Genomic DNA, 12,699 nt, shown 5'->3' on the forward strand with positions numbered 1-12,699 from the left:
CACTCTGCATAAACTCTTCAGTGAACTGCATTGTACTAGCATTGCCATTACTCTTGATCATAGTAGTATTTAGAGCAGACATAAATAGTAATCCAATTCTTTTGTGAAACTTGAAATAAGCCAACATGACAAACAGTGTATATACGCCTATCTAACACTATATACGTAGAGTGATCACACGCACATATGTGCACACACATACACAGGAACAAAAGCAGATGTGAGGGAAAATGGAAGAATTAGTAGACTTCGACGTTCCATTGCTCGCCCTTCTTCAGTTGCTTCTTGTATTCAAGCCAGTCGATTCCTAACATTGAAGCATAGCATGCAGAATAACTAGTCAGTCAGATTCTTAAATTATCCATGCAACGAAAAATTCAGATTCAGAAGCATATATACCATCTTTCGCAGCCAATGACACCATAATGTCATCGATACCCTTTTCCATGCCTTTCAGTCCACACATGTAGACATAGGTGTTGTCCTTCTTCAGAAGCTCCCACAGCTCCTCCTTGTACTCTGCCATCCTTGTCTGAATGTACATCTTCTCTCCTTGAGCATTTGTCTGCTCTCTGCTGACAGCGTAATCCACCCGGAAGTTCTCTGGCTCTTTCGTCTTCATCTTGTCGAACTCCTGAATTTTGACAAATGCAGTGTAAGTTGGGAATTTGATTAAGTACCACACAAAAGGAGCAGTAGCACTTGCAGAGATGTATAGGCTGACCTCCTTGTAGAGCAAAGAGCTGCTAGTTGGGACTCCCAAGAAGAGCCAAGCTAGACCATTGAACTGAACAACAATTCACACGTATTTTTTTTTAAATAAGAAAAAAGAAAACTCACTTAGAGATGTAAAGTCTGAATTGGAAAGATTTTGAAACAAACATGAAGTCTGAAAACTAATGATGCAACACTAGTACCTTGTAGTCATCATGCTTCTCAAAGAACATTTTCCACAAGAATGAACGGAATGGGGCAATACCAGTACCGGTCGCAAGCTGCAAGTAATTGCATGAGGTTAAAATTCCTACCTGTTTACATTTTTGGAGATGGATCAAATTCACCATGCAATTTAAGCTCACCATTATAATGGTAGCATTGGGGTCTTTGGGCATGAGCATTTCCTTGCCTACTGGTCCTGTTATCTTGACATCAGAACCAGGCTTCAAGTCACCTATATTGGCAAGGTCAAGTAGACGTGAGATATAGACTTGTAAAATGGAGAATCATTAATCCAGGTTGCGCGGTGAACCAATTCTAATTTGATGGATCAAATTACATATAAAACTGAGGAAGTGAACACTTTTAACAGAGAAAAAAAAAAGAAAGCTAGTAGATTATGATATGCATGAGTTGAACTGAACACTCTGAATTCTACGAAAATTTAATATGGTATTAAGGTCGAGAGCAGCAAAGCGTAGTGTGTGAAACTGTCTTGTGTTGGAAATAAATCTCTTGGCACGAGAGAATCACGCATGTACTTTCCATTTCTCATGCATGTGTGCGTGCGTGATAAACGTGATTACTTTCCTTTTATGAACGTGCAATGATTGGCAACACTTATCCCCTTCCATGTATGGGTTGTCCCTGGTCTCCTCATCGCCACGCTAAAAGGGAGAGGCCGGTCATGAAGTCGTGAGCTGACTCTCACGTTTCTACCTCTCCCGAAACCCTAGAACACTCCTGATCACTCAGGGCACTGGAGGAGCACCACCGAAGGGCTATCCCAAGACAGCGTTGGTGACGACTGAAAGACTGTCGCCACATTAAACCCCAGTGCAAGAACACCTACATCAACCGTACAACTACTTCGTCCACAGGGACACCTACATTGATCCCTGTAGAGGAGATCACTGTCATCGCCATGGCTTCGAACAACGGTCAATAAGCTCTAATACTTCCGTCTTAGATGATCAAATAGACTAAGCATATGAATATAAGTATATTAGAAATAATGCATCATTAATGATATTGGTCTTGCCATTGTGCAAGACAAACTTTATCTGCTCTCTTTGGATGATAATGTATTGAATGCCTATGATGATAAGATTAATGAGACGTCATCAAAATTGTGGTACTGTCGTTTAGGCCACATTTCTAAGGGGAAAATGGACTGGCTCATTAAAAGAGAGATAATCCACCCTTTTAACTTTGATGACATGGATCGTTGCATAGATTGTATTAAGAGGAAATTTACTAAGACCATTAAGAAAGGTGATGCTAGAAGAACAAGTCCCTTGGAAATAGTTCACACTGAAATATGTGGATCATTCCCAATAACATCTGTTGACGGTTATGACTCATTTATAACCTTCACGGATAATTTCTCTCATTATGGTTACATTTTCTCCATCAAAGAAACGTCTGATTCACTTGAGAAATTTAAAATCATCAAAGCTGAGGTTGAAAATCAGCACAATGCGAAGATTAAAGTAGTGAGATCAGACCGATCGAGAGAATATTATGGGAGACACATTACATATGGGCAAAGTCTCGGTCCATTTGCCTAATATCTTCAGCAGCATGGAATAGTTGCTCAATATTCTTTGCCTGGAGAATCACAACAGAATGGAGTGCCAGAGCGACGTAACCGTACACTAATGGACATGGTGTGGAGTATGTTTAGGCATTCTACTCTGTCTATGAACTTATAGATGGAGGTACTTAAAACAACTGCTGACATACTTAATAGAGTTCCTAGTAAGTCGGTTCCTAAGACACCTTATGATTGTGGACTAGGAGAAAATGGGCATTAAAGTATTTGCATGTGTGGGTTGTGCCGCAGAAGCTAAAATATTCAACCCACAACTAAAGAAATTAGACCCCAAAACAGTAAGTTGCTAATGAAATTCCGCATGAAAATCCTGAACTGTCAGTGGTCAATAATGAACAACCTAGAAGATCACAACGGGAAAGGAGATCCGCCATCCCAAGTTATTGTGAAGTCTATTTAGGCGAAGACATTGGGAAGGTAGATGATCCCCACCTCATTTAATGAAGCAATTAAGAGTGAATATTCATCCAAATGGCTTTAGGCTATGGAAGATGAATTAAAGTCTATTAATCATAATAAAGTATGGGACTTAGTAGAAATTCCTGATGGAGTCAAGACAGTAGGCTGTAAGTGGGTCTATAAAACCAAAACTGACTCTATAGGGAACATAAAAAGGTTTAAAGCAAGGCTTGTAGGAAAAGGGCTTTTCACAGAGAAAGCGAATAGACTATAATGAGACTTTTCTCCTGTCTCTAAGAAAGTCTCACTTAGAATTGTCATGATGTTAGTTGCTCATTTTGATTTAGAGCTTCATCAAATGGATGTGAAAACTATATTCCTTAATGGGACTTGCATGAAAATGTTTACATGACACAACATGAGGGTTTTGTTGTGAAAGGCAATGAACATTTGGCTTGCAAACCTAAGAAATCCATATGTGGACTAAAACAAGCGTCAAGGCAATGATATCTTAAGTTTGACGAAATTATTAAGAAATTTAGGTTTAAGAAGAATGAGGTGGACAATTGTATTTACATTAAGATTAAGGGTGAAAAATTTATTATTCTAGTACTTTATGTTGATAACATCCTATTAGCAAGTAGCGATAAGAATTTGTTACATAAAAGAAAGGGATTTTGGTCGGCAAATTTTGATATGAAATATCTTGATGAAGCCTCTTATGTTTTGGGTCTAACGGAGTACTAGGATTATCTCAGAATATGTACATTAATAAAGTAATTGAGAGATATAACATGAGTAAGTGTTTTCCCACACCTGCCCCAATAGTTAAAGGGGATAAGTTCGGATTATTCCTATGCCCAAGAAATAAGTTAGAATCAGATCAGATGAAGTTGGTACCATATGCTTTAGCTGTCGAAAGCTTAATGTACGCTCAAGTTTGTACACGTCTAGACTTAGCTTTTGTTACTGGATTGCCCCTGGTGTCCTCAGCGCCACACTAAAAAGGAGAGGCTAGTCGTGAGCTGACTCTCACGTTTCTACCTCTCCCGAAACCCTAGAACACTCCCGATCACTCGGGGTGCTGGAGGAGCACTGAAGGGCTGACCTAGGACGGTGACCGGTTGTTGCCACATAGAACCCCAGTGCAAGAACACCTACATCAACCGTACGACTACTTCGTCCACTAGGACACCTACGTCAATCCCTGCAGTGGAGATCACCGTCATCGCCATGGCTTCGAACAACGGTCGGTAAGCTCTAATACTTCCGCATTAGATGATTAAATGGGCTAAGCATATAAATATAAGTAGATTAGAAATCAACATCTTGAGGACAGCAGAATGCAGTACTGTGCTGCATAGTGTGGTAAGGGCAGCAGAATGCAATTGTGACGAAGATGAAGCAAGAAGGAAGAGGTCACGGGTAGGAACTCACAGAGGAAGTTGGAGCAGACTCCTTTGACAATCTCTCCCTGATCGTTGGTGTAAACGAGCCTCTTGACGCACAGCGAAACCTGCACGAACGAATTAACACGATATGTGAAGAGAATGGAATGGGAACAAACATGGAGTGAGTTTCGAGGAGGACGGACGGTCTTGGAGTCGCCGAAGTCGCCGAGAGCGCTGCTGGCGATGGAGTAGAGCCTGAGCTTGTGTGGCTTGCCGTTCTTGTCGAGGCCGTCGGCGATGACGCCGATGGACTGGCCCTCTCTGTAGGGGATCTCGCCTGCATATCCATCCATGATGATGATGTGAGTGAGCATGCAGTTTATTAATTAAAGGGTCGATGCAGGAGTAGTTAGGTAGTTTGGACCCTCGGTGCTGAAGACCATGTGCCATGTCTCGCCGGGCGCGTCGTCGGCGGTGATCTTGGTGTTGAGGAGGCACTTGCCGACGTAGGGCTCCTTGGGCCTGTACTTGTTGGTGACCACCCCCTCGTCCTGCTTCTTGGAGATCTTCTCCTTCTTGGCCGGCGCGGCGACGGCGTCGGTGGTCGAGACCTGCGCGCGCAGCAGCAGCCCACGGTGGTGGGGGGCTCTGTTCCTCGGCTGGGTGCAGGGCAGGAAGCAGTGGGCAGGGCAGGAAGCGGCGGCGGTGGAGGACGACGACGAGGGGATGGAGACGGCCGCAGCGGTGACGGCGGCCATGGTGGCTGCGCTGCTCACTGATCAGGTAGCTGCGTGCGCAGGGTGCAGTGCAGGTGAGGTGAGGTGTGTGAAGAGGAAGTGTAGTTGTAGCGAGAAGAGATAATAAGATAGGCGATGAGTGGAAGGCAGAGGATGTGGCGGGGGAGCCAGTCATCCATCCATTTTGGAGGGAACTCCACCCCCACCCCATTCACAACACTCTATCAACTCACTTGCTGCATCCAGCCTTGCCTCTCCTTTTTCAGATTCCTGCAGATTCAGCCAGCTCTCATTACCTTTAATCCATCTCACTCTCACCTTTACTGCTAAAAACATCTGCCGATGAATTTTCCTTCCTCGCTACTTTCATACATCTTATCTGAATAGTTACAAAAAAAATTATAAGATATATTAATGTGATGAGCATTTTTCTTATCCTTCTACTATCTAAAGTACCAAGATGCACCAAATTTTACATAGAAAACAGTGGTACCTACTGGTATCTTCTCAAGGATGTTAAAATTGCTCTAATATGAGATATATCATTCCGTAAACATGCATGATTAAATTCGACTTCATCCATAGTTAAATTTATTCTTTTTGTTGCAATTTTTATAAGTTAAATTTGAACTTACATGTTTGCGGAGTAATATATCTTATATTAATCAATTTTATCAAACTTTTTTTTGATTTTTTTCAATAACTTTTTAGACGATATGCATGAAAGAAGTGGATATCCGAAAGATCTCATCCCTCTCTATCTGCCTGTTAATTACCACTTGGTTTTCCATGTGCTTAGTACAATTTGATATAGTTTTCGAGTACATTTTTGCAAAACCATATAGATGTTTGTATTGTCATAAAACTATATATTTAAACCATACTATCACAAAACCACTGTATATCAAAGTACATATTTAGTGTTGTCCATTTTTACAAGAACTGCTTGTATTGTTCTTCTAAGCATTGATTGACTAAAGAAGCCCCAATTCTACAAATACTTACATTGTGCACAAAATTAAATTAAAATAAATATTTCGTAACGGAAGGGGTATTCGACATTGGAATTGGAATGGGTAATGTCATAGTACTAGGTACATAAAAAATAAATGTCCAGAATTTCATACAGTGAAATCAATGTCCAAAAATACTTGCATTGCCTACAATTTTTGAATCATAAAAATTGTTTGCAGGACTTGATATTGATATTGTGGTCCTGGGCCAAAGAAACATTGAAAGGGCAGCCTAATTGCATGCGGTGGGCTTCATTTGGAGCGTATATATGGGCCTTCCTCTGGTATTAGGTCAGCCCAACTTGATTTTCTTTTCTTTTCTGGTAACAGCAAAGGTTTTATTCTGCCCTATGCATAAGACAATTAATGAACTTTGGGCTGCGTTTTTCTTGTCTATTTTGTAAAAATACAAAATAAAGCATGCACTCAACAGTATGAACAATAGGGTGATATTACATAGTACTCCATCCGTTTCACAATGTATGATTTTTTAGCATTGCTTAGATCATATAGATACTAATGAATCTAGATATATATACAAATTATATACATTCATCAATGGATGAATATACACAACACTAGAAAATCTTACAATATAAAACGGATTTAGTATGATGTATGCACAGTGGTAGGTATGAATGGGACAGATGGCCAGTATATATTTGGAGCCAGAGCTTACTTATACGAGTTTTACTCATATCCTTCCTTTCGTACCTTGAGGTACCGGTACCTTGAGGTAATAAATCGTTTCTAAAAATTGGATCTAGCTAAGTGGGATGTGCACTGTTGGATCCAACGATCAGAAATAATTTGGTATCGCGAGGTACCGGTACCTCGAGGTATAAACGGAAGGATGAGAGTAAAACTCTAATTATACAGAGTAGAGGAGAAACAAAAGAGACAATATAGAAATGAACACAGTTACTAATTAAGGTGGAGCGCTATTTATGAAAGATGATGGTGGAACAAAAGAAAAGGGTGGAAACACTTTACTTAATTCGCCTCATGTACATGCATACTGCGCTGTATATACTTCCGTCACTTTCTCTTATCTGTTCTATCTCATAACTAATTGTATCTCTGATGCCTTTCTTTTCTGATCAACCTTGTTGAACTAGAATATGTTCAAGTAAAGATATCTCTGATGAATATGGAGCTAGCATACTATATACCCCGAAAAGCAAATGTCGTATAGCGACGCGTACGTGTGAAGAAGGCGAAGTTAATGGGCATGCCAGCCAGCGAAGAACATGTAATTTCCTAAGACTCAAATTAAAACAAAATTACTCACAATCAAACCGCAAATTAATTCGATTGCTGGATATAACCATACATACATACATACACCCATGTTTCATTAATTAATTTGTCAGTAAGCACGAAATTTAATTGGAAAAAATATGAAGGTGAGCCTGAATTTTTTATTTTTATTTTTTGAAAGAGTCTGAATAAATTCAAAGTAACCCTGACAAACTATAACTCAAATTAATGCTAGAATTCATGAAGCAAAAAGGCTAGTTTAATCATCAATACAAATAGTATCAATCGGACTCAAGCTAATTAAATTCACTCGTCCTAATTTAATCCATCTGCTAGTCAATAATCTAATGTACAGTACGTTTCGTCTTCGACGACCTCATTTTATTCGACAGGAGATCGATCCAGCAGCTACCGTGTTTTGCAGCTGCAGCAAATCAGATCGCTGACATGACACCTCAGAGCTGCAAGTCCAGCGCCGGCGGCTCGGCGAGGAGCTGGAGGTCGACGCCGAACAGCCGGAGGCACCGGCCGCCGCAGCCAGCTGCAGCCTCCTTCTCGTCGACGGCGGACGAGCGCTGCACGTTGATCGAGGCCGCCTGTGGCGCCAGGGAAGACGTGGTGGGAGGCACGGCGGCCCGCCTGCGGCAGTCGATGAAGAGGCGGCCACCGGCGCGGCAGAAGGAGACGGTGTCGCCGGCGACGAGGCGCTTGTCGCGGACGAAGCGGCTCCATCCCTTGGTGATGACGTAGCTCTGGCTGCTGCTCCAGTAGGAGTAGCGGAAGCGCCACGTTTCGCCGCCGCCGCGGCGTGCGTCCTCGAAGCAGAGCACGGTGCCGGCGGGGCTGCTCCTCGCCGCCGCCCCCAGCGGGAAGTACTTCTCGGCGTAGTGCTTGGGCACCACCAGCCTGTTCAGCTTCCCCACGTCGCTCGGCGTCACCACCTTCTCGAACATGTGCTCCCGCCGCTCGCCGCCATGGCCATGGCCACCTCCTCCTCCTCCTTGCAGCTGGTCTCTCCTACTCTCCCATGCAACCATGGTGGTGGTCATCGCCATTGGCAACCTCCTCCTCCTCCTCCTCCTCCTCCTCCTCCTCCTCCTACTTGCAGCCCTAGACCTCACGTCCTCACCTCTCCACGAGTCCACGTACATATATATAGATACTAGCCGTGGTGGGATCATTCGAGGATGCATCTGCACCGTCCGATCAGGGATTGACGGCCTATGACTTTTCTTGCCGGGTGTCGCACATGCGCTGACTTTTCATGCATGGTGCGTGGGTGATCTCGGCCGTCGATTCAACCGATCGAACGGCTCCTGGGACAGCTAGGATTGATTGGGGGTTCGTTGCATGTGGAGGTAGAGGTCAACGGGGAGGGAGGAAATGTTCATCGGTCTCCGCGTGTTAAGATGAATGTGGACTGAACTGCCCGGCCTAGCCCTAGCTCTAGCTAACACAAGTGCATGTTAATTAATCAAATGAAGAAATCAAATAATCAAGATGCAGTGCACGTCACCGTCGATCTCCCATGGTTTGTGAATTCAATTGCAATATCTATCACTCCTACTTAATTTTGTCCTTACAAGTACTACAGCAACTACTTCACCACTTCAGATATATACTACCGATCCATGTACTCTATTATTAATTATATATATGTGTGTACAGTTTGCAAGTGAGGAAGAATGATTCTTCAATCCACCGTGTTAACCACGTCATCATATCCTTGAAGCAGTAGCTTAGGGCAGAGTGAAAGTAAGGAATACTGATCCAAGCTAGGGTCATGTCTGATCTATGTATCTTTAATCACCCTTTTGATGAAAACAGTTGAAAATGGTATCGTTTTTTTGAAAGAGCTTTTTCCCCGTCCTTAAGAAGATACCAAGAGGTTCCACTGTTGTCTATGTAAAATTTGGTACCTTTTGGTACTAGAAGGTGCCAAATTTTATATAGAAAAGAGTAATACCTCATGGTATCTTATTAAGGATGATAAAATTGCTCTTTTTGAAAACCATCTGAAGCATCTAGCTAGGAATTTTTCATATATATGAATTTAACTATTTAGTAGTTACTTCAATAGAACGCTGATCGATACTTATTTCTAAAACAAATAGTAGATTCTAGAAACTGTGTTGATGGGGTAGGGAATTCTCATCCCGTTTATGACAGTGCATATATATTGCAATTTAAGGGACAGAGTAATGTGAAACCATGAGACAATCGATCGACCAGGTAAGAAAACGAGTGAGCTATACGTTCTGTCAGTCCACTTGAATCTTGACGCGCAGTAAAAATGAAAAATATTAAACCACTTGCAATCAGCTTTACCATGTCATGCAGAGTTGCTAAATCTGTCGAAGCTGGACGAACTGTTCGTCAGAAAAAAAAAAAAGTTACGAACCGGTCGGTCGTTGCCTTGTCGATCTTTAATTTGCAGGTAAATAAATCGAAATAAACCATGGGTTAAGTTTCACATGCTTACACACAGCAATTTCTTCTTGCTTGAACAAATCAAACTGGCTATCGTAATGCAAATGATGCCATGGGCACTATGCATGCTTACATAATTACCATTTGCAGATGTATTATATATATACTTGAGCTAATCATACTATGAATGCCTAGGCCAATTAGATAATCAACTCCGATAATGCTGCAGAATAGAAATAAATAAATCTGAAGAGATTAAGTCAGTCAACTGATAAATTTGTCGCATCGGTTGCAAAGTCTTAGAGTAGATGCAAGCAAAGCTGGATGGCCAATGACCAAATTAAATACTCATGGCTAAGCAGGCATTGAGAGTATACTCTATTTGGCAAGTGGTAATTAATCTGGCTTAGCTAGGATCCAGCTGAACCAAACATATTTAGTACACTTCATGCTCAACCATCTGGTCATGTCGACCTACCTTAAACTAATGCCTTTGCCAGGTAAGCAAGCTTGCAAGCAGCAATAATACATGGGAAACCAAAAATAATAATAAAGAACCCTTTGTTTAAGTGCATAATGGGAGGTCCAAAAATAGTTAAAGGGAAAAAAATCAAATGGTAATGTGCCCTGTTATGGTGACCTTGTCATCATCCTGTTTCCCTGATTAGGATTAAGCTAGACAATATCTCTTCTTGCAGGAATCTGATGGACTGCATTATTTACTTCTTAGACCCTTTATAAAAATTTATTTTACACATAAATCCCTTAAAACTTATCACACTCAAAATTTAGCCTAGAGTCCTTGGCACCAAGGTTAAACATCACGACGTCAATGATCCTAATGCTAAGACCATGACATCCCATGTGGCATGGTGTCACCTAAGCTATAAGTACTCCCTCCGTTACATGATATAAACACAACCGCCACTCAAAAAAGAGTTATAACTACCTTCTCGTTTATATTATCTAGGTGCATGTATACATGTATGTAACGTGGTTGGATGTTTTGATGATGAAAAATATGCTAGTTAATACATACTTACGTGCACGCCTTATATTATAGGACAAAGAAAAAAGTGGTTATGTATTATATTATGAAATGGAGGGAGTATATTTTTGCAATACGTTTTATGGATAATGTATTTGTAAAATAAGTTTTAGAAAGGATTAAACTGTAAAACATACAGTTGGCTGATGGGTATATATATCCAATTAGAGCAAATTTTTCATCCTTAAGGAGATATCATAAGATATCACTGTTTTCTATGAAAAATTTGGTATCTTCTAGATTAAGAGGTATCAAATTTTACATAGAAAATAGTGGTACCTTTTTAATGATTGGAAAATTGCTCATCCAATTAAGCTTGAAGGGTGTGATGTCAGCGTGGGAAAGGTGGTTTATGTCACCCCTGTTTCTGTTTGGCCCCTGGTCAGGTCAGAAGGATTCAAAGCTGGTTCTTGTAGCTTGATCCCTCCCTAATTAATCAAAACACTTTTACATAGTTTAATGGGAAACAGTTAATGGCTCCCAAGTTTCCTGACCAGGAGATCTATTAGGACGCACTTGCCCTAGCTAGTTGTATTTCATTAATGATGGAGTGCCACTCCCACTTGTGTTGTTGTTGGTGACCCGGCCTGTTAATTAGTTAGTCGTCTCCCCAAGAGGCAATTAAGAAGAGTAGAGGTTAATTGCTTGCTTCAATTGAACTACTCCATCTCTCCTACTATTGTTTTCCTAGCTATTTGTGTTAGTGGTAATTTAAGTATAGCATTATGAGCAGCTACCTAAGGTTGTTACTTGTTAGTACCAGCCGTGCATCTGCATATATTCAGGTACCCTGGCCAAACAAACTGGCTGCATGCATGTACAGATCAGTTTTCAGATGAAATATACTCCATATTCTACCGTATGCAGGGGGCAAACCTGGGAACAATATATTAGAGGTGACTTTTTCATACTTGAGGAGGTATTATCAGATACCACTGTTCTCCAAAAATGCTCTACTTATACAATATGAATAGTACAAATAGACACCAATCTAACCCAGAGAATGAATGAGAAAGTTTGTAATATATGGAATTGCTAGTTGGCTATGCCACGACCGACGTGCCAATAAAAATGGAAATATATAGAATGCAGTACTACTACTACTACTACCAGCTGGTTGCGTATACTAGCTTAATGATCGTGATAACATTAATAATTAAGAGAGTATCTGATCCAGGAAGATCGATCAATCGACCGGACCGCTTAATTAACCCTTGGTTTTGTTGAAGAGTTTATTAGTTTTTTTTTTAGATTATGAGTTATTTAGTTAGTTGTGCATGCACATATATCCCTGCAGCTGCATTGCATATCTAAGCATAAATATTATTGATAAGTACTAGATACGAAATATATAAACCAACGAGTTGCTTATATATATTGATCATACACAGCCAGGTGAGGTCAGGTCAGGACAAATTAGGTGAGATATATGTTTCATGGTTAGCTAGCAAAAGTACTTAGTACAGTTCTTCTATAGTACCAGTAGTAGTATTATATATATACATGTTGACAGTGCTTATATATGCATGCCGGCCCATGATCACTGGCTTAACAGGCTACAGTGGAGAAGAAGTACTTTGATGCATGCATCGGCCCATCTTAGGGCCACAAGAACTAATCTGCCAGCTGCACTGAAAGCCCATTAAGTGAGAGCCCATATATAATAGCCCAAGAAATAGATTAGGCCCACAAGAACTAATACGTCTGCTGCAGATCTAGAGCCGGTAAAAAACATTATTTCTTTTGTTAATTACTGTGTCTTTTACACCAAAAGCGAACAAACAATTCTCTAAACCACTGAATTTAATGTTATTAATTTTTGGTAGACATTTTTTCGTGAAACTACTGATAAAAAGAAATATAGCTACTA

At 40.9% G+C, this 12,699-nt stretch overlaps 2 protein-coding genes across 2 annotated transcripts; both read right to left on the reverse strand.

The window, feature by feature from the left end:
- Nucleotides 1-85: 85 nt before the first annotated feature.
- Nucleotides 86-5,237, reverse strand: LOC102699512 (ferredoxin--NADP reductase, leaf isozyme 1, chloroplastic). The gene is made up of 8 exons (XM_006655630.2): nt 4,766-5,237; nt 4,545-4,678; nt 4,388-4,466; nt 1,080-1,171; nt 918-995; nt 725-787; nt 400-634; nt 86-307 (listed from the first exon to the last, which is right to left on the reverse strand). The coding sequence occupies exons 1-8, from the start codon at nt 5,097-5,099 to the stop codon at nt 240-242; spliced, it is 1,083 nt and encodes a 360-aa protein (XP_006655693.1). The 5' UTR covers nt 5,100-5,237; the 3' UTR covers nt 86-239.
- Nucleotides 5,238-7,806: 2,569 nt separating this feature from the next.
- Nucleotides 7,807-8,406, reverse strand: LOC102714929 (B3 domain-containing protein Os06g0107800-like). Its single transcript, XM_006656487.2, has one exon. The coding sequence runs from the start codon at nt 8,404-8,406 to the stop codon at nt 7,807-7,809; it is 600 nt and encodes a 199-aa protein (XP_006656550.2).
- Nucleotides 8,407-12,699: the final 4,293 nt, after the last annotated feature.

This window comes from Oryza brachyantha, chromosome 6, assembly GCF_000231095.2.
Source record: "Oryza brachyantha chromosome 6, ObraRS2, whole genome shotgun sequence".
Classification (NCBI taxonomy): Eukaryota; Viridiplantae; Streptophyta; class Magnoliopsida; order Poales; family Poaceae; genus Oryza; species Oryza brachyantha.